The 26,724-nt window shown below is 44.2% G+C and overlaps 1 protein-coding gene across 1 annotated transcript; it reads right to left on the bottom strand.

The window, feature by feature from the left end:
• Window positions 1–401: 401 nt before the first annotated feature.
• On the bottom strand, window positions 402–26,037 carry LOC137017148 (uncharacterized). The gene is made up of 7 exons (XM_067381122.1): window positions 26,008–26,037; window positions 24,023–24,583; window positions 23,292–23,897; window positions 9,428–10,575; window positions 7,698–9,231; window positions 7,535–7,607; window positions 402–519 (listed from the first exon to the last, which is right to left on the bottom strand). The coding sequence occupies exons 1-7, from the start codon at window positions 26,021–26,023 to the stop codon at window positions 447–449; spliced, it is 4,011 nt and encodes a 1,336-aa protein (XP_067237223.1). The 5' UTR covers window positions 26,024–26,037; the 3' UTR covers window positions 402–446.
• Between the last annotated feature and the right edge of the window lie 687 nt (window positions 26,038–26,724).

Here is a 26,724-nt window from a genome sequence, read left to right as displayed (position 1 = left end):
GGTCAATCCAGCTCCGGAACGCCTCGCGGTCCTCCTGCTGGGTCTGTAGAATGGCTTGGAAACACCGCTCCTGGTCGCCTCTTAACTCCAGCAGGGCCTGTTGTTGTTCGCGGTGCAGGACCGCGAGGGACGCGATGATGTCCGCAAATGTGGCGGAGGACGACGATTGCATGACGACGTGCTCACCGACTTCCTTCCCGGGTTTCGGCACCAGTGTAGTAAACTTAAGTTCGTAGTGGGGAAGGAAGTGGTCAGGGACGACGAACAACTGCTGACTGAGTCTTTATTGAATGTCAACAGAAGGACTGTGCAACACACAACAAACGAAAATAAACAATCCACAAAGGGCTTCACTCCAGGTTCGGCATACGCTATCCACAAGGGCTTCACTCCACGTTGGGCTTACACTATCCACAAGGGCTTCACTCCACGAACCTCGACTCGACTCAGTCAACAGTTCCCCTCTCTCTCCCACACTCCTGCTTCTCACGGCGTTTTGTCCTGTCTCCGCGCCAATCACTGGAATGAGAAACAGGTGTTCGTGATTTGTATTCAACCCACTCACTTACCACGCGTCTCCCGCTATTCTCTCCGGTTGCAGACCTCGCTGAACCACGCCCCCCTCGCCACAGATTGGTGCATTGCAGAAATTGGGCATTAGGTTGCACAGTTCAATAATGTGAAAATGGATGTGTGTGAGAGTCTTATTTGAGGGTATGAAGTTCATCCAACAATGTCCAAAGTTGAAGTTGTCCCTTAGCCGATAAATAATCCAACTGCTGGTGATGAATTCACACCACACAATACCAGCTCCAGACTCTTCCGAATCAGGTACAGCCATAAGTAAGCCAAAAGCCACAAACTAACATCCATATGGGCTTCAATAACGTCAAAAAAGTTCAATAACGTCTTGGCAACAAACATCATCAACAGACAAGTGTTTAAATAACAGGAAAGAAAACACATCCTTATTTTAAACTGAGCTTGAAATGGAACATTTCCCAACCAGGACATAGCACAAATTCAGTCAAGCAATGCTTTCTACTGCTGCTACTATGCTAACTTCCTCTACTGCCTCACCTTTACTTAAGTAGCTCATTTAGGCACCATAGCACCCCTATGAGGAAGAAAACGTCTTGGGTTACGAGTGTAACCCTTGTTCCCTGAGTAAGGGAACGAGACGCTACGTCAGTGACGTGATGGGAATCCTCTGCATTTTTGTGTTCGTGAAGCACTATTGTATCTAACCAATGAGAGAACGCGACGTCAGAGGCGGGTGACGTCACGGACCGGAACCTATAAAGCATGCCCGGAAACAAAGAACGCTAGCTTCTGTAATATGTCTGAAGTAAGCGCTCCAGGCATGCTGGAGGTACGGCAACGTGACGTAGCGTCTCGTTCCCTTACTCAGGGAACAAGGGTTACACTCGTAACCCAAGACGTTCCCTTTCGTGGGAACTATCGACGCTACGTCAGTGACGTGATGGGAACGCTGTCCCAACTACGCCGAGCCTCCAGGTGCCTGGCTACTATCTTGTAAAACCAAAGCACCCGGAGTTCTATTCACATTAAAATTATAAAATCTGATGAAGATGTGCTGGGATGACCATCCAGCAGCACCACAAATGTCAGCCAAGGGAACCCCTGACATATGAGCTCTTGAAGCAGCCATACCTCTTGTTGAGTGTGCCCTAACATCCAAGGGGCACGGACGCCCCAGGGCTTTATAAGACAAAGTGATGGCCTCAACCACCCACTTACTCATCCTTTGCTTGGACGCTGGGCCCCCTCGACTCGGGGACCCATAACATACGAACAGCTGATCTGATTTCCTCCACAGGGCAGCTCTGTGGACATATGCGTCCAAGGCCCTCACAGGGCACAGCAAATTAAGTTTTTCCTGATCCGGATTAGTGAACGGAGGGGGATAAAAAGCCTCCAGAACAATAGGACCTGGGACCCTAGTGGGGACCTTAGGTATGTAACCAGGCCTTGTATGTAGAAAGGCCTTAACCATGCCTGGTGCAAACTCTAAACATGATGGTAGAACCGAAAGAGCTTGAAGGTCACCTATCCTTTTCAAGGATGAGACGGCCAATAAAAACACAGTCTTCAATGTGAGCATTTTATCTGACACATCTTCCAAAGGCTCGAAGGGCGCCTTAGCCAGCCCTTGTAACACAATGGCTAAGTCCCAGGTCGGAGATTTTTGGCGTACTGAAGGCCTCAACCTCAGTGCACCACGAAGGAAGCGAACAACTATGGGGTCTCGACCTACCGAGACACCACCCACAGGAATGTGATAAGCTGAAATAGCAGCCACATACACTTTTAGTGTGGAATGAGTTAAGCCTTCTGAAAGCTTTTCTTGAAGGAATCGAAGCACACAGCTGATAGAAGAATGGACAGGGTCCACCTTAAGATGACTACACCATGTAGAGAACACCTTCCACTTATACATATAAAGCTTCCTCGTAGACGGAGCTCTGGACTGAAGGATGGTCTCCACAACCTCGGTTGGGAGACCAGATTCTATGAGCCTTGCCCCCTCAGGGGCCAGGCCCACAGTTTCCACATTTCTGGACGGGGATGTAAAATCATGCCGCCCGCTTGGGACAGGAGATCCTGTCTGACTGGAAGCTCCAGAGGAGAGCCGTGAAGAAGCGATACTAGGTCCGCAAACCATATTCTCGTTGGCCAGAAAGGAGCCACCAATATCAGGTCTACCCCTTCCTGACGGACTTTGTCCAGAACCCCCGGGAGCAGAGAGACTGGGGGAAAAGCATACAGGCGTCGCCTCGGCCACGTCTGTAACATGGCATCCAACCCCAGAGGAGCTGGATGCCTCAGAGAGTACCACAGAGGGCATTGAGTTGACTCCTCTGAGGCAAAAAGATCGACTTCCGCTCGACCGAATGTTCTCCATATGAGCTCCACTACCTCTGAGTGAAGCTTCCATTCCCCCGGACTCGCGCTCTGCCTCGACAGAGCGTCCGCCCCCATATTCAAATACCCCGGAATATACGCCGCCCTTAGCGAGAGTAATTTCCCTTGGGTCCACAGGAGGATGTGACTGACCAGTTTGCATAGTGGACGAGACCGCAATCCCCCTTGGTGATTTATGTAGGAGACCACCGTAGTGTTGTCTGTCTGAACCAACACATGGTGGCCCCTCAGGTCGGGGAGGAAGTGCTTCAGAGCCTGAAACACTGCCAGCATCTCCAGCCGATTTATGTGCCAGGAGAGCTGGTGTACCTCCCAGTGACCTTGAGCTGAGCGACCACTCATGATCGCTCCCCAGCCCATGAGGGACGCATCTGTCGTAAGCATTACGCGACGACATGAAGTTCCCAACACGGGTCCCTGGGACAGGAACCAAGGCTTTTTCCACATGACCAGAGCACGAAGGCACCGCCGTGTGACTTTGATCATGCGAAAAGGATTTCCCCTCGGAGAAAACCCCTTGGTCCTGAGCCACCACTGTAAGGGTCTCATGTGCAGAAGGCCAAAAGTAACAACGTTGGACGCAGCTGCCATCAGACCCAACAGTCTCTGAAACTGTTTTACAGTGAGTGACCGGCCTAACTTCACCCCATTCACGGCCCCGAGAATGGAAGTCACACGAGCGGGAGTCAATTGCGCCCGCATCGTGATCGAATCCCAGATTACCCCAAGATAGTTGGCAACCTGACTCGGAACCAGCACACTTTTCTTGGCGTTGAGCCTCAGCCCAAGCTTCTTCATGTGCGACAACACAACATCTCGATGTTGAGCTGCCAGACGTTCTGTTTGAGCTAAAATCAACCAATCGTCGATATAGTTCAGCACGCGGATGCCCTGGAGTCTCAGAGGAGCCAAGGCTGCATCCACGCACTTCGTGAACGTGCGGGGTGATAGTGATAGGCCGAAGGGAAGAACCTTGTATTGGTATGCTTCGCCCCCGAAAGCAAACCTGAGGAACTTCCTGTGAGAAGGATGGATGGAAATGTGAAAATATGCGTCCTTCAGATCTATCGCCACAAACCAGTCCTCGGATCTGATCTGTGGAATAATCTGTTTGAGTGTAAGCATCTTGAACTTCAACTTCTTTACAGATCGATTTAGTATACGAAGATCTATGATCGGACGCAACCCCCCATCCTTCTTTGGAACAATGAAGTAGCGGCTGTAAAAGCCCGACATTTTGCTGGGAGAGGGAACCCGTTCTATAGCCCCTTTTTGCAAAAGCGTCGTAACCTCTTGTTCCATTACCAGAGACTGCTCTGGAGCTACCACTGTGTGAATCACTCCACTGAACCTGGGCGGACGAGAACCGAACTGAATTCTGTAGCCCTGTTCTACCATGAGCAGCACCCATTTCGAAATATTCGGAAGACATTTCCATTCCTCCAAAAATTCTACTAAGGGAACCAGCCTCTCGAGACTGGTCTCTGGTGTTTTTTGAGCACTTGGCTCGTTTATCTGACGCGGCGCACCGGCAGATAAGCGAATCACGTGCTGGCCGAACCTCCTCGGAGGATCGACAGAGACTGCTGCGCCCTGTCGCACACTGGGTGGCAGGGTTGGCAGAACAGTCCCTTGAGGGCGCCGATGGGGAACGATAGAAATTAATCGTCGAACCCCTTCGGAGGGGGCTGCCCTCAGAAACCCTGGCCCATGAGCGTCAGGATTTCTTTTGGGAAATGTCCTCAGATCCGCCCTACACCCGGAAGGCTTCGGCTGTGCAGCACGCTCTGGTCCCCAAGCTTTCCGCGGGGGAGCACGGGCGGCCACACTAGCCTTTTGCGGGGACCTGTGTCCCGAGGAGCCGGCTATCGGCTGAGGCTGCCCCCGCCCAGCAGCCTCAGGGGGATGAGATTTTCGGGGGAGGAACCTCTGGAACGCCGCTTTCTGCTTTTTCGCCTCCTCGAACCTGTCGACGACAGTATTAACTGCGTCGCCGAACAGGCCCTCGGAGGAAAGCGGCGCATCCATAAGGATGTGTTTATCCTTCTCCTTCATATCAGCTAGGTTGAGCCACAGATGTCTCTCCGTGGCCACCAGGGCTGCCATAGAGCGGCCTACTGACTTGGCCGTCTCCTTGGTGGCACGGAGAGCTAAATCTGTGGCCTTCCTCAACTCCTGAATGGTTTCGAAGGTTACCTCCCCACTTTCGTCAATCTCCCCCAGCAGGTCAGCTTGGTATGCCTGCAGTATTGACATAGTGTGCAGACATGCCGCAGCCTGACCCGCTGCCGAATAAGCCTTGCCCACCAGATTCGATGTTTGCTTTAAAGGTCTGGTGGGCAACGTCGGGGATTTCAGGGACGATGCAGACTCGGGCGAGAGATAGCTCGCAAGCGTCTCTTCAACCCGAGGCATCGCCCCATAACCGTGTTGCTTCAGCCCAGTAATATTGCTGTACATTGATGTCTGTGGGCTGAAGACACGGTACTGCACAGGTCTATTCCACGACCTCAACACCTCGGTGTGGAGGTCGGGAAAGAACGGCAGTCCTCGACGCTGGGGTAGTGACCTAGCTGGGAGGAAGCGTTCATCCAACTTGCTTTTGACTTTAGGAACGCTTTCCTCCGCGTGCCAGCTTATATTTAGTTTCTCTACTGCCCGGGTCACTACCTCCATAAGCTCCTCATGGGCTGGAGATGAGGATGACGGTCCCTCATCACCACCCTCGACACCTTCAACATCAACCTCCTCGGAGGAAGATATATTCAGTGCCGGTGCCTCCCTTTGAGGGGAAGAAACCGCAGCGCGTGCTTCCACCACCAAAGGAGAGACACTAGATCTAGCAGGTAAGGGGAGCGATAAGGCAAAGCCCGTCTCTCCCCCCTCTGCTAGATCCATTTGTGAACCCCACGAGTGCAGCCTTCGCTGTGCCTCGGCAGCAGCGGGACCAGACCCGCGGGGAACACTCGCCGCGGCGCCCTCCTCAAAGAGCGCCCGGCGTGAGCGCAGCGCCCTGAGAGTGAGCCGCTCGCAGTGCACACAGACAGCCCCCTCGAGAGCTGCCTGTGCGTGCTCAACTCCCAGGCACTTCACACACATGTCGTGTGTGTCCCCTGCCACGATGAATCGCGGACAGGGAGGCGCACACTTAGTGAAACGCTGGCTTTCCGTCATTATATATATATATATATATGTATGTGTCTTATTCACTTTCTGGAAACTCTTATCCTCAGACGAAGAGATCACTTTCTGGCGAGATGGTAGACAAACAACAGTAAATAAGACAGACAAGATACAAATAGCGCTTACTGAAGACAACAGAAGCTAGCGTTCTTTGTTTCCGGGCATGCTTTATAGGTTCCGGTCCGTGACGTCACCCGCCTCTGACGTCGCGTTCTCTCATTGGTTAGATACAATAGTGCTTCACGAACACAAAAATGCAGAGGATTCCCATCACGTCACTGACGTAGCGTCGATAGTTCCCACGAAAGGGAACTGCAGACAAAAGACTTAGTAACAAGCTTGTCTGTTACACCCTAAAGCACATTTTTTTAAATGGTAAAGATGATTGACAATTAGCATACAGTTTGTATCGGCGGCGATACTAAAGATTTTCACAGGGTATGATGGCTTTATATAGGCACTGTACACACAATAAGCATATCTGTTAAATCTCATTCTGAACAAATTCAAGCAGGTTAAAAAATGCAATGTTTCTAGGGTAAATAATCTGAAAGGACAGAAAAAGGTCTTTGTTCATTGCTGATCTAGGTTCATAACCAAACAGAGTTGTCAATGATTCTTCCTATTGAAAAGTTGTGTAATGTGTGACCCTGTTGCTAATCCGTCATATAGTTTGCACACAACAGCAACTAAGTGGTATTCCAGACATCCATGTGGTGTGAGAAGAACAGCACCTTTTGTAAAAAATAGAGGTGTAACCCAGTGTCCTGGCCAAATTCCCTCCATTGGCCTTATCATTCGTGTTCTCCTAATAATCCCCAACCAGTGAATTGGCTCGATTACTCTCTCTCCTCTCCACCTATAGCAGGTGTGTAGTGAGTGCACTGGCGCCAGCTCAGCTAGGAGGCCTTTCTGTGTGGAGTTTGCATGTTCTCCTTGTGTTTCCTCCAGGTGTTCTGGTTCCCCTCACAAACCAAAGCATAGGTCAAATGTAGACACCATATTGTGTGAATGTGTTTGTGTGTGTGAGCCCTGCGATTGATTGGACGTCCATCCAGGGTTTTTCCACACCTGTGGCCCAAGATGACTATTTTAACATAACACAGTGTAATAAAAATGCAACACTGAGTGATGCACTCCCATTAAACCACAACCAACCACAACTCCTATTAAAAATGTCACAACCAAAATAGTCTGTGTGCTAATTATGATAAATACAGTAATCATTTCTAAAATAATTTAGATGCTTTTCATTTCAACAAGTGTTCAGCAATCACCAGCCTTTAAAATAACACCAAAGCATATATTTTTTTTATGAAAAAAAAAAAAAAAATCCTATGAACTTTCTTAACTTCTTTCTTAAAAAGATTTCCGTGAACACTTTTAGATTGAATATGTTCTTTACCAGCTTGTATTTAGCGTACTCTGTGATGAGGTGTAGATGAGTTCAGAGTCTTGATCTGTGATCTTAAAAGAATCTGAGATGAGACATAATGGTCAGATATATTGAGCCAAACTCTGAATAGCTTCATGTTTTGAGTACTTTCTCCATTCATCTGGAATCTCACCATAACCCTCAAATGTTTTACTGTAGTATTTTTCCAGATCTTTCTGGAATCTGCACACAAACCACTTCCAGTAGGGCAGCTCAGAGAGGTCAGGAGTGATGCTCCAGTAGGAATAATCTCCTCCAGCTCTTCTGTAATCTTTATATGGAAACCTTCCTTCTGATGTATTAAAATGCTGATCACTTAAAACTAAATTTGTGCAAATATCAGAACAGAGATTGTGTGTTGAACGGTAATATGTGCCATTAACTCCTCTCACTCTGTGGAAGTGAACACTGTGTTTTCCATAATGGTCCATGTTTTTGGTGCAGATGGCTTTACAGAACGGACACTGAACCCAACAGTACCGACAGAAGTGATCGTTCAGAATCTCATTTGGCCTGAACTTGAGGTAAAGCTTTTCATCAAATATATCTGTGTTGAATCTACTGCAGATATCAGACATTATAACAGGAAGTTCTTTTCTCATCACATCTTCTAGGAGTTTGAAATCATCAACATCATCATGATTCACTCCACTGAGGTCTTTTTCAGAGAAGATCAGCACATCTGAGAGCTTCTGTGTGAAACTCTTCAACCACAAACCAACATCTCCTCTGTTCACTTGAACATGTTCAGTAGATTCATGTGCTGCTTTCATGATCTTCTGCTGCAGGAGTTCAATGTTCTCCTTCATCTTGTGTAAAACACCGACACTGAACTTATCAGAGATGTACTGACTGACTTCATCTCTGATGAAACTCTTGAAGTGATCTCTGGGATTATGAATGTAGTTCATGTATTTGTCAAAATCCTCCTGTTCTGCCAGTGTCTCCAGGATGTGTTTCTCCAGATTTGATCTGTTTCCATTCAGTGATTCACAGTTTGATCTCATTTCATCAGTCAGATCTCTGGCAATCTTCATGTAGACACTCTGCTCAATGGGCTCTTTCAGTTTCTGACAGATGATCTCACCAAAAATAGCAGCTGATGTTGATCCATCACAGTATTTCTGGAAAACACTATAGTACTCTTCTCTCTTCTTCTCAATATATCTTACAGGTTCAATGGCTTCCCTGAAGATTTTCAAATTGTCCCAGAACAAATCAAACTCTTTCTTCAGTGTTTGTTCATCATTTGTTTTGTCTTTGAGTTTTAAGGCAAGTTTTTTGCTTTTTTCATAGAGAGTGTTTTCATTATATGTCCTCTGACCATCAGTCTTTTTCTTCAGGTCTCGCTGCTGAAGAATCTCAGTTAATTTCCTCTTTGTTTGTCTCACAATATTATCCTGAAATCTTTTGATTTTGCTTTCAACGGATGTTTTCCACTGAATCAATATATATTTATCTTTGTCTTTCTCAAAGAATTCTAACATTGTTTTTTTCACTTCTTCACTTGTAGTCTTTAGTTCTCTTTGAAGATCAATTTCTTTAACTTCATGAATTACTTCATTTTCTATTTTATTGTATAGTTTGTTCTCAATTTCCATCATGGCACTGCTTAGCCTCCAGGACCATTTGCTGCATTCGGTCTCCAGTTTCCTGTAAGCTGTGACCTTTTAGAGTTGAAACCAACACAAACCATTCAGTAAGCAATGAATTAGAAAAGCTGAGAGACATTGATTGTCTTAGTTTGGAGCTGCTCTATTATTAGTATAGTATTAGTATTTTTACCACCTTTAATACCATTACTATTACTGCTTTACGAGTAAAAAATAAAAATAAAATAAGGCTAGTAACATGGACACTCACCTCTAGTAAATCATCAGTTTCAGAGCAGATCATCTTCATATCCTCTATCTGTCTTTCATATTCCTCTCTCCTCTCCACTTGTCTTCTCTTTAGTTCATCTTCATGTTGTTCTTCAAGGAGTTTTAGTTTCTCTTCAAAAGTCTTTTGTTGAGCTTCTCTTTCATTAAACTCTTTTTCTCTTTTCTTTCTCTCGTTCTCATTCATCAGTCTGTCTATTTCAGACTCATATTTGATCTGAAGTTTTTCTGTTTCTTTTTTTACCTTCTTGTTTTCTTGCCTCATTTCTTCTATTTCATGTTTAAATGTCTCTCGTTCTCGTCTCATCTCGTCTCGTATCTCTCTCTGGTGTTTCTCTTGTTCTCTTATTTCTCTTTTGAGTTCTTCTTCTCTTCTCTTTTTCTCTTTCTTCTGATTCTGTCTTTCTTCTTTCATCATCATCTTCATTCTCTCTTTCTCCTCTTCATGTTTCTTAATCAGTTCTTCTTTTTCTCTGATTCTGTCCATCAGGATCTTCATCTGTTGTTCTTGTTTTTCTCTCTCCATCTCTCTGAACATCTTACATGAGTAGAAACTCCCTCCGTTCGCTGTCACCATGTTGTCTATCTTCTCCAGTAGATCAGACACCTGTGTTCGGTCTCCAGTCTGATTATTATTGAACACATGGAATCTGTTTCCACACGCTTCAATCAGCTTCATCAAAGGAGATCCAGGTTTTCCCAAACACTGTTCAATAGTTTTGTCCTTCAGATAATCTCCTCTGGTGAAGAGCACCATGGTGTACATTAAAGACTTCTCACCAAACGTATCTTGGATGATCTTCACTGATGTTTCTTCTTCTTGAGTGAATCGTTGTCCTAAATTGAGCACAATGATGAACACATGTGGTCCAGGCAGGATCATGGAGATGCAGTGGCTGATTTCTCTCTGGATCTCCTCATTAGTAAGTTCAGGATCAAATAGTCCTGGAGTGTCGATCACAGTAACAAGTCGGCCTTTGATTTCCGTAGTTTCCCTCTGAATCTCTTTAGTGACTGTCTCTTGAGATGTTTCTGCTATAAATGCATCTCTTCCTAAGATTGTGTTTCCTGTTGCACTTTTCCCAACTCCAGTTTTTCCCAGAAGCACAATCCTCACATCATCTTCACTCTCTGTTAAACCAGTAAAAGGAAATTCATCAGTTTTAAATCCCAGTTACATTTTACAAATATTACAGACAAACATCTCCTCACACCTGAAAACCCCAAATACCTTCCACCTAGAAACACCAACCCGGACAGCACATATACATCTGCCCGATATCGGCCCACGAGTGGAACATCGGCCTCCAAACCTATACATCCAAGAAGTACCGGCCAGGCATAAATGGATATCTTCAGACAGTGCTCAATTTCCCAGCTCATCAGCTTTGGGTTGGCCCACTATTGGAGGCCGTTGCTGTGCTTAACTGTTTGTGCATGCCCAGTTATTCATCTCTTTGCAACCCACCAGAGAAAAGGTGACCCTGACAACATTCTGCTGCTCAGCGAGATTGCTTGGTCAGTCCCAGAATATTATATATATATATATATATATATATATATATATATATATATATATGTATATATATATATATATGTCTGTTAAGTTCTTATTTTGAGAAATTTTCTTCTCTTCTATGTCTGTCTCCTATGCTGTTTATGCAGTAAACACAGTGCAGCGGTTCCGTGTTCTACGTCAGAATGCCGACACTGTATTGGCCGACGCTGTTCATGTTCAGTAATGAGTCGGCATTCTAACATAGAATCTGGAAGCACTGAACGTGTAGAAGAATGACAGCGAGGAGATGGAATTGTTGAATAAAGTTGTTATTTTTGTTTTGTTTTTGTGCAAAATATAATACAGACCTCAACGGTTGGAGTTAAAAAAAATCATCATTTGTGTTCTACTGAAGAAACAAAGTCACCGTATCTTGGATGTCTTGGGGGTAAGCAGATAAACATCAAATTTTCATTTTTGGGTGAACTATCCCTTTAAGGTTGAACCACTGTAGTCACATGAACTGTTTTAAATGTTTTTAGTATCTTTATGGATCTTGAGGTGACATTGCTGGCAATAGAGGCCTCACTAAACCATCGAATTTCATCAAAAATATCTTAATTTGTGTTCCAAAGATGAACAGTCTTACTGTTGTAGAACGACATTAGAGTGAGTAATTAATGACAGAATTTTCATTTTGGGGTGAACTAACCCTTTAACTATTCAGTCCTTCAACCTCCATTTCTATTTTCAACCAGTCTATCCCCCCCTCCTACTCGGCCAGCTACAGCAGTCCATCACCCTTCTCCTGTCTCAGCAGCTATGCTCACAAATTAGCCGCAGTTTACAGCAATATGGCTCCTGTTTACTCTGGCATTTCTCAAACAGCTAACTCTTCTGTCCAAATAACATATTCAGCAACCCATGGGATTCTACCACACGCAGGGCAATCTGGACTCCTTCAACCTCCATTTCTATTTTTAACTGATCTATTCCTAAAAGAGAATAGTAAATAATCAACTTGTCTTCTCCCCACAGTGCTCACATTCCAAGCACTAACAGTATCATCTCAGCTCCAGTCTTCTCATGCAATATGCTACCATCGACCATGAAATTAAATACTAGCACTTCTAGGCCACCTCAGTTCCTTCCATCCATTCATCCATCCATCCATACATCCATACATCCATTCCCTAACCTTCCATCCCCCTATCTTTCCATCCCCCAATCCATCCATTCATCCGTCCATCCATCCGTCCGTTCAAAGTATCTGGATAATCACTCAGGGGAAGTCCTTCTTGTCCAATTTTCCTTTGAAAGCAGCAGCCATCCGCTCTCTCCACAACAGTCATGTTAGATGATGCATGCAAATGGAAATGTGCCTCTGGCAACAATTTCTCTCATCCTGGAACGGTATTACATTTTCTTTTCTACATTGACTACATCACTCATCCCAGTGACATTACATTTTACTCTGATGCAGCACCCTCTTGAGGCTTCAGCTTCAGCTTATAGTGGGCACTGATTTGCCTACGAATGGCCCCAGAGTCCAGTTCTTTTAACTCACAGTCAAGCATGTTCTCTTCTGCACTTAACATAATATACCCCATAATCATAGCCACCACCTCTTGGGGGCTTGAATGGTCTAGGAAATCAGTACTCACCCACTCAGACAACACAGCAGTAGCAGAAATCATCAATAAAGGCAGATCACGTTTTGCAGTTATCATCCAATTCGCAAGTTCACGCTTACAAATAATCAGATAGTAAATAGTATGCATAGTAGTATGTGTATTTGGCATGCTGTCCGAGGAGAGGGCTCCGAGCTTTGTATTTTGGCCCGAACCCAGAGTACTCCCCCCAAAATTGCAAACCAATGCAGGACAGCAGCCGGAAACGTTAATGATGACCCCCAAAAATTGCATTGTGTACGCTGAATGTGCTGTTTGGAGGTATAGGTTAACATCACTGCTGCGGCAGTGGAGAGAATAGCCAGAGGAACTGAGCTCCTGAGGTAGCCGAGGCGACATTACTTCTGCGGCAGTGGAGAAATTGGCCAGAAGAACTGAGCTCCTGCGGGAGCCGAGGTGACATCACTCCTCTTCATCGGGATGATGATCTTCTTGGCACAAGTTTACATTTGTCAAGCCTTCGTCATCCTCCATCACCTAGGAGACGGACTCTTTTCTTTATTTCCAGTTATCTTACTTTTAAGTTAAAACCTTGCTTTGGAAAACCCGCCGGAGAACGCCCTCCTGAAAAGGACCAATTGCTCCAAGCCAAGTGCATTGAAACTTTACGGAAAGGCAGTAACTACAGCACTCTGAACTTATGCAATTAACAACCTTTTAAAATTTGTGTAAACTGAGGTTCCTTGCTGGCTCTCAAAGGTTAACTGTTTGTAATTTGCTACTCTTTTGATCACCTCTGTTTCTTTGACTTTACTTTCGTTTTCCATATTTGTGTATTCTTAGTGTATATGTAGTCTATGTATTCGTAGTTTCATATATTAAATACATTATATTCATGGTCGATTGTTTCTGCTCCTTATTCAGAAAACCAAGTCACTTCTACGTTTCGTTTCTACAACATTGCTTTGCGCTTTGATGCTATAATAGGAATTTATTCTCGTGGCCAGAGAATAAAATTTATTTCAAAATAGTCTGAGAAAACCCATAGTTTGCTGGACAAGCTAGGATAGTTTTTCTAAACAACTATTAAACTAGAACTAATCATATACAGTTGGTACGGAAAGTATTCAGACCCCCTTAAATGTTTCCCTCTTTGTTATATTGCAGCCATTTGCTAAAATCATTTGTTCATTTTTTTTCCCTCATTAATGTACACACAGCACCCCATATTGACAGAAAAACACAGAATTGTTGACATTTTTGCAGATTTATTAAAAAAGAAAAACTGAAATATCACATGGTCCTAAGTATTCAGACCCTTTGCTCAGTATTTAGTAGAAGCACCTTTTGATCTAATACAGCCATGAGTCTTTTTGGGAAAGATGCAACAAGTTTTTCACTCCTGGATTTGGGGATCCTCTGCCATTCCTTGCAGATCCTCTCCAGTTCTGTCAGGTTGGATGGTAAACGTTGGTGGACAGCCATTTTTAAGTCTCTCCAGAGATGCTCAATTGGGTTTAAGTCTGGGCTTTGGCTGGGCCATTCAAGAACAGTCATGGAGTTGTTGTGAAGCCACTCTTTCATTATTTTAGCTGTGTGCTATCATTGTCTTGTTGGAAGGTAAACCTTCAGCCCAGTCTGAGGTCCTGAGCACTCTGGAGAAGGTTTTCGTCCAGGATATCCCTGTACTTGGCCGCATTCATCTTTCCCTCGATTGCAACAAGTCGTCCTGTCCCTGCAGCTGAAAAAACACCCCAACAGCATGATGCTGCCACCACCATGCTTTACTGTTGGGACTGTATTGGACAGGTGATGAGCAGTGCCTGGTTTTCTCCACACATACCACTTAGAATTAAGGCCAAAATGTTCTATCTTGGTCTCATCAGATCAGAGAATCTTATTTCACACCATCTTGGAGTCCTTCAGGTGTTTTTTAGCAAACTCCATGCAGGCTTTCATGTGTCTTGCACTGAGGAGAGGCTTCCGTCAGGCCACTCTGCCATAAAGCCCTGACTGGTGGAGGGCTGCCTGGATCAGATGGTTGACTTTCTACAACTTTCTCCCATCTCCAGACTACATCTCTGGAGCTCAGCCACAGTGATCTTTGAGTTCTTCTTTACCTCTCTCACAAAGGGTTCTTCCCCAATAGCTCCCTCATGATTCTCATTTGCTCTGACATGCACTGTGAGCTGGAAGGTCTTATATAGACAGGTGTGCAGCTTTCTTAATCAAGTCCAATCAGTATAATCAAACACAGCTGGACTCAAATGAAGGTGTAGAACCATCTCAAGGACGATCAGAAGAAATGGACAGCACATGAGTTAAATATATGAGTGTCACAGCAAAGGGTCTGAATACTTAGGACCATGTGATATTTCAGTTTTTCTTTTTTAATAAATCTGCAAAAATGTCAACATTAACAAATAAACAGACATCACCAGAACAAAACACTTCATTACAATTTAGTAGTGATGACTTTATGAATTTCTTTACTGAGAAAATCGAAAGTATCAGAAATACAATTGTAAATGTACAACCTTTAACAGATTTTTATGATTCAGCCTCAATTATCGCCCCTCAAGAACAGTTGCAGTGCTTTACAACTATAGGACAGGAAGAGCTAAATAAACTTATCACTAAACCAATCATCTAAACCAACAACATGTTTGCTAGATCCAATACCCACTAAACTACTGAAAGAATTGTTACCTGTAGCAGAAGAGCCTCTTCTCAATATTATCAACTGGTCTTTATCTCTAGGTCACGTCCCACGACCGTTCAAGTTAGCAGTTATTAAGCCTCTCATTAAGAAACCATTAAGAAATTAGATCCAAACGTATTAGCAAATTACAGACCCATCTCAAATCTTCCATTTATGTCTAAAATACTAGAAAAAGTAGTGTCGGTCTAATAATGCTCCTTCTTGCAAAAAAACGCTATCTATGAAAAATTTCAGTCAGGATTCAGATCTCATCATAGCACAGAAACTGCGCTCGTTAAAATTACAAACGACTTACTTCTAGCTTCTGACCAGGGCTGTGTCTCAATACTAGTGTTACTTGATCTCAGTGCTGCGTTCGACACTATAGATCATAAAATACTACTAGATCGACTACAAAATTACACTGGTATTCAGGGCCAGGCATTGCGGTGGTTTAGATCGTACCTATCAGACCGTCACAATTTTGTTTATATAAACAGGGAAAAATCTAAGATCACGATAGTAAACTATGGAGTGCCGCAAGGATCAGTGTTAGGCCCTCTGCTATTTTCAATCTACAGGCTGCCACTCGGCAATATTATAAGAAAACATGGAATTAGTTTCCACTGCTATGCCGATGATGCTAAGTTATATATTTCAACACAACCAGATGAAATCTCTAAATTATCCAATCTGACAGAATGTATTAAAGAAGTAAAACATTGGATGACTAGTAATTTTCTTCAATTAAATTCAGATAAGACTGAAGTATTACTTATTGGGCCAAAAACCTGTACACAGAATCTCTCAGACTACAATCTGCATTTAGAAGGATGTACTGTTACTCCATCCTCGACAGTTAAAGACCTGGGTGTTATATTAGACAGCAACTTGTCCTTTGAAAATCATATTTCATATCTTACAAAAACAGCCTTCTTCCACCTCAGAAACATTGCTAAGATTCGGAATATGTTATCTATTTCTGATGCAGAAAAGTTAGTTCATGCTTTCATGACATCTCGACTAGATTAATGCATTATTAGCTGGTTGTCCTGCTTCCTCAATAAATAAGCTACAATTAGTACAAAATGCAGCTGCTAGAGTTCTTACCAGGTCAAGAAAATATGATCATATAACACCAATTTTATTATCTCTACACTGGTTACCTATTAAGTTCTGTATTGATTATAAAGTATTGCTAATGACCTATAAGGCTCTAAATGGTTTAGCTCCTGTGTACTTAACCGATCTTCTATCACCCTACAATCATTCACGCTCTTTATGGACTTCTGGTTGTACCTAGGATAGCTAAGTCCACTAAAGGAGGGAGAGCATTTTCACATTTGGCTCCAAAACTCTGGAATAGCCTTCCTGATAATGTTGGGGGCTCAGACTCGCTCACCCAGTTTAAATCTAGATTAAAGACACATCTCTTTAGCCAAGCATTCACATAATGCATCTCATATCAGATCAATTGCACATGACTATCTTTGCTTAATGTTATGAACAGCAGCTACGCTAATTATTCTCCATTTGCTTTTCTGTTTTGCCTCGGGACACCCGTCCCGAGGTGACTAGAGAGGACTTCAGCTTCAGTTTGGATCCAGCCTCTTAAGAAGACCTCAGATGACCAACACCTATGAAGAGACGGCGCCAACTCCTGCGAGGACTTCAGAAGACGCAATCATCTGGATCAACATGCACATTCCCAAATTTCTATATCCTAATTATTGTTAATGTAATTCATTTTTCAGGAGCTCATTGCTTCTACGTTCAGTTGAACTGCTGAACAGTGATTGTAAATCAATTGCCTAAGTTATTACATTATTTGCTAACTGGATTCTTTAAATTGTAATGTTGACATGCATTCTCTGTAAAGCTGCTTTGAAATGATATGTATCGTGAAAAGCGCTATACAAATAAATGTGAATTGAATTGAATAAAACAACGTCAATGAAATTGACCTATATTTATAGCCTTGCGTGATGTCATTGGAATGCGTCGTAGCGAGGCTATAATTAGATGTGCCACCTGTGCATCAGCAGGTCTTTTGTCTTCAGAGTCCACTCTGTGAAGTTGTGTGTAAAGTCTGTGTGTTTCAAACAGCACTATTACAGTCTGTTCAAAGAAAAAGCAAGCCCTGTCATCTTTCTTTCCCCTACTCTGTTAGGAGTTAGATTCGATAGGCAGCGCGCAGAACTTTTCTCTCATCTGTTCCTCTTTCATCTCTGCTTGCTGCAAGTGAAATTGAACACTCATATATATATATATATATATATATATATATATATATATATATATATATATATATATATATATATATCTTTATTGAGAGAAAAGTATGAGCGGACACACACCAGTATTGCTTTGTTTGTTTAGGGGAAGAGCACGCTGCTCTTGCGTTCGTTAGAAAGCGGTGAGTGCGAGCACTCTGATCTCCTCACAGTTTAAATGCTCCGCACTCGTTTGGCTTACTTCCAAGAGTCATCACCTACGGTACGTTCGTGGGGCTCGCAGTTGGATTTGGCTGACAAGCGGGAGACGGGTCCTCCCCTTTCGCCCGCTCTGTCACCTGATCAACGCGTCCCTTCGCACGATCCTGAAGCGCGCTCCGGTGCTTCTTCAGTTCGTGCGGGGGATGACAAATCTCTTTTCGAGTGTGCTGCCTCTGAGCATTCCTCACGTGATGATAAAGCAGTTGAGGAATTACTCAAGGTAGTAACTCGAGCTGTGGCCAGATTACAGCTAGACTGGCCACAGGAAAAAGAAACCCCCAAACGCTCAAAGTTAGAGGATAGGTTTCTGTCTGGTGGCCAGGGGGAGGGATCTCAACGTCAATCTCTCCCCTTCTTTGAGGACCTCCATGATGAATTAACTAAATCATGGAGAAAACCGTATACTTCTCGGATCTTTGTGCCCTCAACGTGGATTTATTCGACTATCGTGGGCACTGAGGAACGGGGGTATACGACGATGCCCCAGGTTGAAGAGACGCTTGCGAGCTATCTCTCGCCTGGATCAGCATCGTCATTAAAGAAACCTACCCTCCCCACAAAGTCCTGCAGAACCACCTCAGCGCTTGTGGGTAAAGCTTTTCAAGCTGTGGGTCAGGCTGGTGCTGCTTTGCACACCATGGTGGTGTTGCAAGCATATCAGGCTGACCTGCTAAAGGATTTGAGTGCGGGTACCACCATCGACGAGGAAGCGTCCTCAGAACTTCGTCGTGCCACAGATCTGTCTCTCTGTGCCACCAAGCAGACGGTCCGTGCTATCAGCCATTCAATGGCTGCTATGGTCAGCACGGAGAGGCACCTGTAGCTCAATCTCACTGGCATCAAAGACAAAGACCGAGTTTTTATGCTTGATGCGCCAGTGACACCTTTCGGCCTGTTTGGCACAGTCGTCAACAGGTTTCGGGAGGTGAAGAAGTCTGAGGAAGCATTCGTGCAGTTCCTTCCTCGCCGCACTCAAGGGGAGGGGCCGTCAGCCACCCAGCCCCAACCCGGTCCTTCGAAAAGGGAGGTACAGAAACAAAGTGTGGCGAGTCGAGCTCCCCCTCGTAAGGATTTGGGACCGTCTCGCCGCCTGCAGCAACCTCCCAGGCAAGACCTCAGGAACATTCTACAGAAAAGAAGTCGTGCTGATGGTCTTGAGCCCAGCCCCGTGGGGATGGCCCCCCTCAGGACGGGGCGCGTACTACCCCTAAAACCCGCCCCTTCTCGACATCTCCACGTAAACCCTCCTTCCCCACCACCTCTGGTGCTTCAGAGGGCAGCGGTTTCCAGCGAAATGTTCCGTTGCTTCCTGTAACACATCAGGACGCGGAACACCTAACATCCCCTCAAAGGGAAGTATCAAAATTAGTGCCCATTTCAGAAAACCTGGCAGCGTGGAAACTACTGCCAGGGGTATCTGTGTGGGTTCTAAAGACAGTAGAATTAGGATACAGAATCCAATTTATTCGTCGTCCTCCGCGTTTCAACGGCGTGGTCTCCACTACTGTGAAGCCGGGGCAAGCGACATCACTGTCACGAGAGCTGCAATCTCTTCTGGAGAAAGGGGCTATAGAACGTGTTTCCCCTCTAGAGAGAGAGTCAGGTTATTACAGCAGATACTTCCTAGCTCCCAAGAAGGACGGGGGGTTGCGTCCAATCTTAGATCTTCGAGGCTTGAACCGTTCAGTCAAAGTTTAAAATGTTAACAGTAAAGATGGTCGTGTCGCAAATCCAACAGTGCGATTGGTTCATCATGATCGATCTCAAGGACGCATATTTTCACATCGAAATACTGCCACAACACAAGAGGTTCCTGAGGTTCGCTTTCGGGGGCGAAGCCTACCAGTATCGGGTTCTTCCATTCGGCCTAGCCCTATCACCCCGCACATACACAAAATGCATGGATGCAGCACTGACTCCATTGTGACTTCAGGGCATTCGCATTTTGAATTACATAGACGACTGGCTAATATTAGCGCAGTCGCGAGAGATGGCACCATGCGCCATGTCGTCGCAGATTGCTAACGACAGATGCCTCCCTGATGGGCTGGGGAGCGGTCTTAAATGGCCGTCCAGCCCAAGGGGAATGGGAGGGCCATCAGCTCGTCTGGCACATCAACTGCCTAGAGCTGATGGCTGTATTTCTGGCCCTGAAATACTTTCTCCAGCAGCTGAGAGGCTGCCATGTCCTAGTGCAGATGGACAACACAACAGCAGTCTCTTATATAAATCGTCTGGGAGGTCTGCGTTCACACCATCTAAACAAGATAGCACGACAGATTTTCCTCTGGGCCAAGAACAAGTTCCTGTCACTGAGGGCAGTGTACATTCCTGGGTACCAGAATGTGGGAGCGGATTTACTGTCCAGACAGAAACTACTGAGCGGGGAGTGGAAACTTAACCCCGACGTAGTGAAACAGATATGGCTGAGATTCTACGAGGCGGAGGTGGACCTCTTCGCCTCCCATCAGACAGTGCAATGTCCCCTTTACTTCTCTCAGAGTCACCCAGCCCCCCAGGTCTGGATGCGATGGCGCATACATGGCCTTCGATGCGCCTGTATGCCTTTCCTCCAGTTGCTCTGCTCCCGGGAGTTCTAGCCAGGGTTCGCTAATAAGGGATAATATCTCCCCTCAACGGCTCGCCCTGGGCGATACCGAGCAGGAGGGAACTTCTGTCTCAGGCACAGGGGACAATATTTCATCCCCGGCCAGAGATGTGGAATCTTCATGTTTGGCCCTTGAGGGGAACCAACTGAGGGATACAGGGCTTTCACCTCAAGTTATCGAGACTATTTTAAATGCTAGAGCTCCCTCTACTAGAGCAAGTTATACCAACAAATGGGGTGTTTTTGAAAGATGGTGTACTGCACACAATGCAGATCCAGTAAACTGCCAAATTGCTACAGTTCTGGACTTCCTGCAGGAAAAGTTATTGACAGGTACATGCCCCGCCACTCTCAGGGTTTATGTGGCCGCTCTCTTGGCTTGCCACGCTCTGATTGACAGGGTACTGTTGGGCAAGCATGTCCTGCTCTCTCGTTTTGTTCGAGGAGCCAGGTGGCTTAAGCCTCCTTCTAGAACTAGGATCCCTTCATGGGACCTAGCAATAGTCTTAGAAGGCCTGGTTGAGACCCCATTTGAACCATTAGAGTCAGTTTCTGACAAGCTGTTAACTCTGAAAATGTTTTTTCTTATGGCTATAACTTCTCTGAAAAGAATTGGGGATTTGCAGGCTCTGTCCATTGTGCCATCCTGCTTAGACTTTGCCCCAGGAATGGTGAAAGCTATTTTGCATCCTCATCTGCCTAAAGTTCCTTTCTCGAACTTGCATCCGGTCACTCTTGAAGCCTTCTGCCCTCCGCCGTTCACAACGCCAGAGCAGGAGAGACTTCACAGACTGTGTCCAGTCCGTGCTCTTCAGACTTATGTCCACTGCACTAGCCAGTGGCGTAAGTCAGAGCAACTTGTTGTTTGTCATGGCGGCCATAACAGGGGTGCGGCCGCCACGAAACAGATCATGTCACATTGGGTGAGAGATGCTATCGCCCTTGCTTATGAGGCGCATGGTTAAACTTCACCAACGGGCATCAGGGCTCATTCCACCAGGGGGGTTGCCTCTTCTAGAGCTTTGGCGGGGGGCGCCCCCTTACAAAATGTTTGTGATGCGGCAGGTTGGTCCTCTCTGCACATATTCATAAAGTTTTATAGTTTGGATGTTCATGTTAGTCCGGGCTCTCATGTCCTTGAGTCGACATCACAAGCTAGCGTCTGAGACTCTCTGTGCTTGTGACACACTTGACAGCCTGGGGGTCCGGACACACAGTGCGGCGGCGTGGGTATTCTCGTTCCCATAGCGCTGAATAAAGCGCAGCTTAGAGTGTAGCCTTTGAAAGGGAACGCCATGGGTTACTTCACTGTAACCCTGTTCCCTGAAAAGGCGGGAACGAGAAGCTGCGCTTCTTTGCCGCACTGAAACTGCTCTTCAGACAAAATATCTGCTGATGCACAGGTGGCACATCTATGTGGCATTTCAATGACGTCACGCGAGGCTATAAATAGGTAAATTTCATTGACGTTGTTTTACACATATATTCACACGACTGATCACGACTAAAGACATTCCCATAGCGCTGAATAAAGCACAGCTTCACGTTCCCGCCTTTTCAGGGAACAGGGTTACAGTGAGTAACCTGGGGCGTTACACATCTTCAACTAACCAAGCAAGCCAGAAATATCACTTCTATAATTGCCTTGCCCCAAGCTCTCTTTCAGCTTTCTTAATGGGCTGGAACTGTTTCAAAGGTTATCTCGCCACTACAAATGCCTTCTACTAACCTATGACTGACTTAGCCTCTGCATCCTGTCCCTTTACTGAAGCTATTTAGAGTCCATCCCTGCATCCCAATGTGCATACTATCCACCCTATCCGCCCTAAATAGTATTGAATATTACTAGTGTCACAAACTATTTAGGATGGATAGTATGCACATTGAGACGCAGGCCATGTTCCTCCTTGCCTTTTGTTGGCATCCTACGATGTTCAATATTTTGCCCCTACTTCATCCACATTCAATCCGTCTATCTATCCCTGCATCTCTAACATTTCCACCCACTCTCAATATACTCTCATATTTACTCTTTGGAGAAGCAAAACAGAACACTTAGGAGCATCATACCCTATTTACATCTTCCATTTAAACTCCTTCCTCAGCCCATTCTAACCTAATATTAAATATGTTTTCTCCAGACACGTTGCCTGAGCATCTCCCAAAGATCCACTCTTTCTTACTGAAACCAGAAAACTGGCCACAAGATTCACTTCATCAAATCCTCCACTGAACTAGTTAACTGAGGTTCAGGACCCAGCCACACCTCAACCAATTACCTGATTTCTCAAAACCTTCTTATATTGGGACACGCCTAACAGTACTCTGTCTCTTTCTCTCAAACCATCCCTTTTCCTTCCTTCTCTCATCAATTCAACTATCCTTACCATCCTCTGTTCTCTTCCCTTCCAGGTTGTATAGGGGGTCCTAATCACTCGTCTTACATTTAACTGAGATGATTCCCCCACTTTAAGTCTCCTGGCTGCCAACACCAGATGCCCGGGTCAACCTGATTACCATCCCTTTCCCCCTTCCTCTTTATTCTTTCCCTATTCATCCCTAACTTTATTTAATAGTTCTCCAACATTTAGGGATGTGGTGTAGCACTTTCTCATGAAATGAAACTGAAATTTAAATTTGTCATTTTTATAGCCCTTTAAAGGGGAATTTAGTAGTTCTTTAGCAAGCATGAGCAGCTCTGTTCTTTATGTATTTTAAGTACCAATACCATGTTGGCAGCAGCTAATGAGTGAGAGGATTGTTTTTAACACTTTTTTTTTTAAGTACAGTTTTTGTCAGGGTACACCATTCATGTGACTCTTCATGCCAAACATATCCTCAATGTGTAAGATATTTAATTAGCTCCAAACTACAGAATTAACATTTAAGACCAAATTAATTTTCTGGTCATTACCTGGTGACAGTAAATGTGTCTCCAGTGAATTAATTTTCTTCTTCATGTCTTCAAATTGCAGTAATTTTTTCATCTGTGCCTCCAGAAATGTCTCTGTGGAGTAAAACTCTCCTCTGTTTTCTTCCAGCATCTGCTCAACGTTCTCCATCAATGTGGACACTTGTGTATTGGGACCAAAGAAATGATGTCGTCCTCCAAAACTCTCAATGACAGACTGTGTTTCTTCATTGAGTTCTGCTGTCTGATGCTCTGAACTCTGCATTATGAGGATCATCACGTGTTTGTTGATTCTGGAGCTGAAGGTCCTCTGGATCTCCTCCATTTCTGCTTTGTCTTCATCAGTCAGTGGAGTGTCAGGAATAATGAGGAGGAAAACACGAACTCCAGGATCACAGAGAGACACACAGCGGAGACTCAGACGCATCACTTCCTCCTCTGAGAGACGAGTGTTGAAAAGAACTGGAAGCTCCACCAGACTGATCTGACGTCTATGAAGATCCACATCTGATTTTCTGTCTGTCTGCTGCAGGATCAGCTCTGATATGGAGGATTTTAATGTCCTGTCACTTCCACACACAACCAGATTCAGCTTCACATCCTCTGAAACTGAGAAGAACATTTCATGAGTTTGCCTGTCTGTTCAGCCTTGACAGTTAATAGTAAAATTAACTTGAACTTCATTTAAAAATGGTCCGTTTATCATTAGACACATCAAATATCATCACACTCACGTCTTTCTGTGGCTTGTTTCTCCATTGAGAAATACTGTGAAGCTTCAGCACAATCCAGGTGACATCCATTATTAATTTTCATAATGTCCTCAAGCATCTGCAGAAGATCATCAGGAGAGCTTCTTCTCTGAAGACTGAAGTGTCTGTTGAAGCATTTCTGAATGATCTTCTGTAGGATGTCATTGGTTTCAGTGGGCTCTTGTGTGGTGAGCACCATGGTGTGTTGATAAACTCTCTCAGAGAAAGAGTCCAGCACCTTCTCCACACACTCCTGATCTTCCGCTGAACACTGATCATGTTTGAGGACCAGAACAATCACATGAGGTCCTGGATCAGACAGAGACAAACACTCTTTCACTGTCTGTGTGATCTGACGGAGTGACAGATGTGTCTGGAGTAGCTGAGGACTGTTGATGACCATCACATGTCTGTCCTTCAATCTTCCTCCAACTCTCTCTACAACACCTGGAGGAGCTTCACTGTCAAGCGCTGCTCCTCCCAACAGGAAGTTTCCCACCTGACTGTTTTCTGACACGCTCTTCCCCAGCAGAACAATCCTCACTGTAAAGAGTGAGATTCACAATCCTCACTTCATACATTATCACAGAGCTCATGTGATATGTAACATGTTACGATGCCAAGATCTTGAACTTAATCCAACATCACTATTCAAAATGGACAATAATACACCAGTAGGAGACACCAGAGAATATTTTTGGTGCACCAAAAAAAAACAAAATAACGAGTTATTTAGTGATGGCCGATTTCAAAACACTGCTTCAGGAAGATTCAGAGCATAAATGAATCAGTATGTCGAATCATGAATCGGATCATGGGTCAAACTGCCAAACTGCTGAAATCACATGACTTTGGTGCTCCGAACAGATGATTCGACACGCTGATTCATTTATGCTCTGAATCTTTCTGAAGCAGTGTTTTGAAATCGGCCATCACTAAATAAGTAGTTATTTTGTTTTTTTTGGGCACACCAAAAATATTCTCGTCGCTTTATAATATTAATATTGAACCACTGTACTCACATGAACTGATTTAAATATGCTTTTAGTACCTTTATGGATCTTGATAGAGGAAATGTCATTGCTGTCTATGCAGGCCTCACTGAGCCATCGGAACTAAAATATCTTAATTTGTGTTAATTTGTAATTAACAAAGGTCTTGTGGGTGTAGAACAGCATGAGGGTAGTTAATAAATGACAGAATTTTCATTTTTTGGTGAACTAACCCTTCAACTGCGGCACGCTGCTCTCAGCAGGGTCTATGAACATATAATTCACTTACTTTCATTTGATTTGTGGTTTTAGACTGCTGAGGCAGCTCAGATGAGAAGGTTGGTTATCTTGGCACTGTGCAATTCATTGCAGCACCAATCAAAATAGAGTTAATATTAGGCTATTATTTCTCAACCTTTATTATAAACACCTGAAAAATACATAGGACCTCAATGGTGGGCACAGCCCTGCTCTCAACACTGAAAGACAGTGTCTTTAACACTGATTTGTTCCTGATACAGTACATTCATAATTAAACTAAACTTATGTTGTGTTGTATGCTACTCTACATTAATTACTGTAGACTTTAGACGTTTAGAGGTTATACGCCATATTGAATTTAACATGGATGAAAGTGATTCTGTGAGGGATCGTCATACAATCAGTCATCATCATATGTATTCACAATGACACACACAGTATAAAGGTCCTAAATCACACTTCACAACTTACAGTACAACTTTTGAAATTGTTTTATTCAATTTCTGTCTACTGAAAGTTTTTTTTTTTTTTTTTTGGAAACACATTTCATTAGATAAATAATTGGCATAATGTTAAACAACAGTACAATCCATTTAACACAATTTAGGCATACTTCTGTGTCCATTACAGCCTCATTTTCACTTTTCATTTGCACTACCCTGACTAAGGCCTATTTCATATAACAAACAATGTATTTAAAATGAAATGTGATACCTGGTTTAGAAGTCATTCTTGGAAGTTTATGTCCTCATTGCTGTATGAGAGCAAGATGAAATCTGTATGTGCGGGTGGAGGGTGGAGTCGTCATGATACAAAGGTCAAAAACTTTTACTGTTTATCTTTAACAACAGGTGTGGGTAAAAGTTCAACGTACAGTTCCTTTGGGAATGAGGCATAATGTAAATCACAAAGACATTCAGAGAACAGTACATCTACTCATCACCATTATCTTGAATCATCTGCAGTTTTTATTTCAATAAAATGGTCTAAGGTGATGATGCTGATAGCCCTCATCATAATTCTCAGGTATTTGTTACTTCATTAAAACTTTATATTTTTTGCATTGAGCATTTTGTATCAACCTCATTTAAAAAGCGTATATATCATCTACATACATACATAAAAAACAAATGTTAAATTTCATTTTGTGTTTGCAAATTCATTGGCTTAAAGAGTGTCATTCATTCATTCATTCATTCATTCATTCATTCAATTCCCTTACCCTATTTATTCCCAGCTGTGTCTATTGTCAGTTGATCACTATGTTGTGTCGCGTGGATGTGTTTTTGTCTGTGCTCTCTACCTTGTGTTTTTTGCTCTTGTGACTTATCTGCTTGATTGTTATTGTGCTCAGGACTCTAAGATGAGTTTGTAGTGGGACATTAACTCTTGCTGAAATCCTGCTTGCATCTCCTCTCGGTGGTCTCCTCA

This window comes from Chanodichthys erythropterus, chromosome 3, assembly GCF_024489055.1.
Source record: "Chanodichthys erythropterus isolate Z2021 chromosome 3, ASM2448905v1, whole genome shotgun sequence".
NCBI lineage: Eukaryota > Metazoa > Chordata > Actinopteri > Cypriniformes > Xenocyprididae > Chanodichthys > Chanodichthys erythropterus.
Note: the sequence above shows the minus strand (reverse complement) of the source record. Positions and strands in the feature narration are given on the sequence as shown.

Bases quoted from the DNA above. Each gene is read 5' to 3' on its own strand.
- LOC137017148 (XM_067381122.1), bottom strand. The intron at 10,576-23,291 runs GTAATGACCAGA...CTGGTTTAACAG, and splicing joins GACACATTTACTGTCACCAG to AGAGTGAAGATGATGTGAGG. The intron at 7,608-7,697 runs GTGAGATTCCAG...GTCTCATCTCAG, and splicing joins TAAAACATTTGAGGGTTATG to ATTCTTTTAAGATCACAGAT.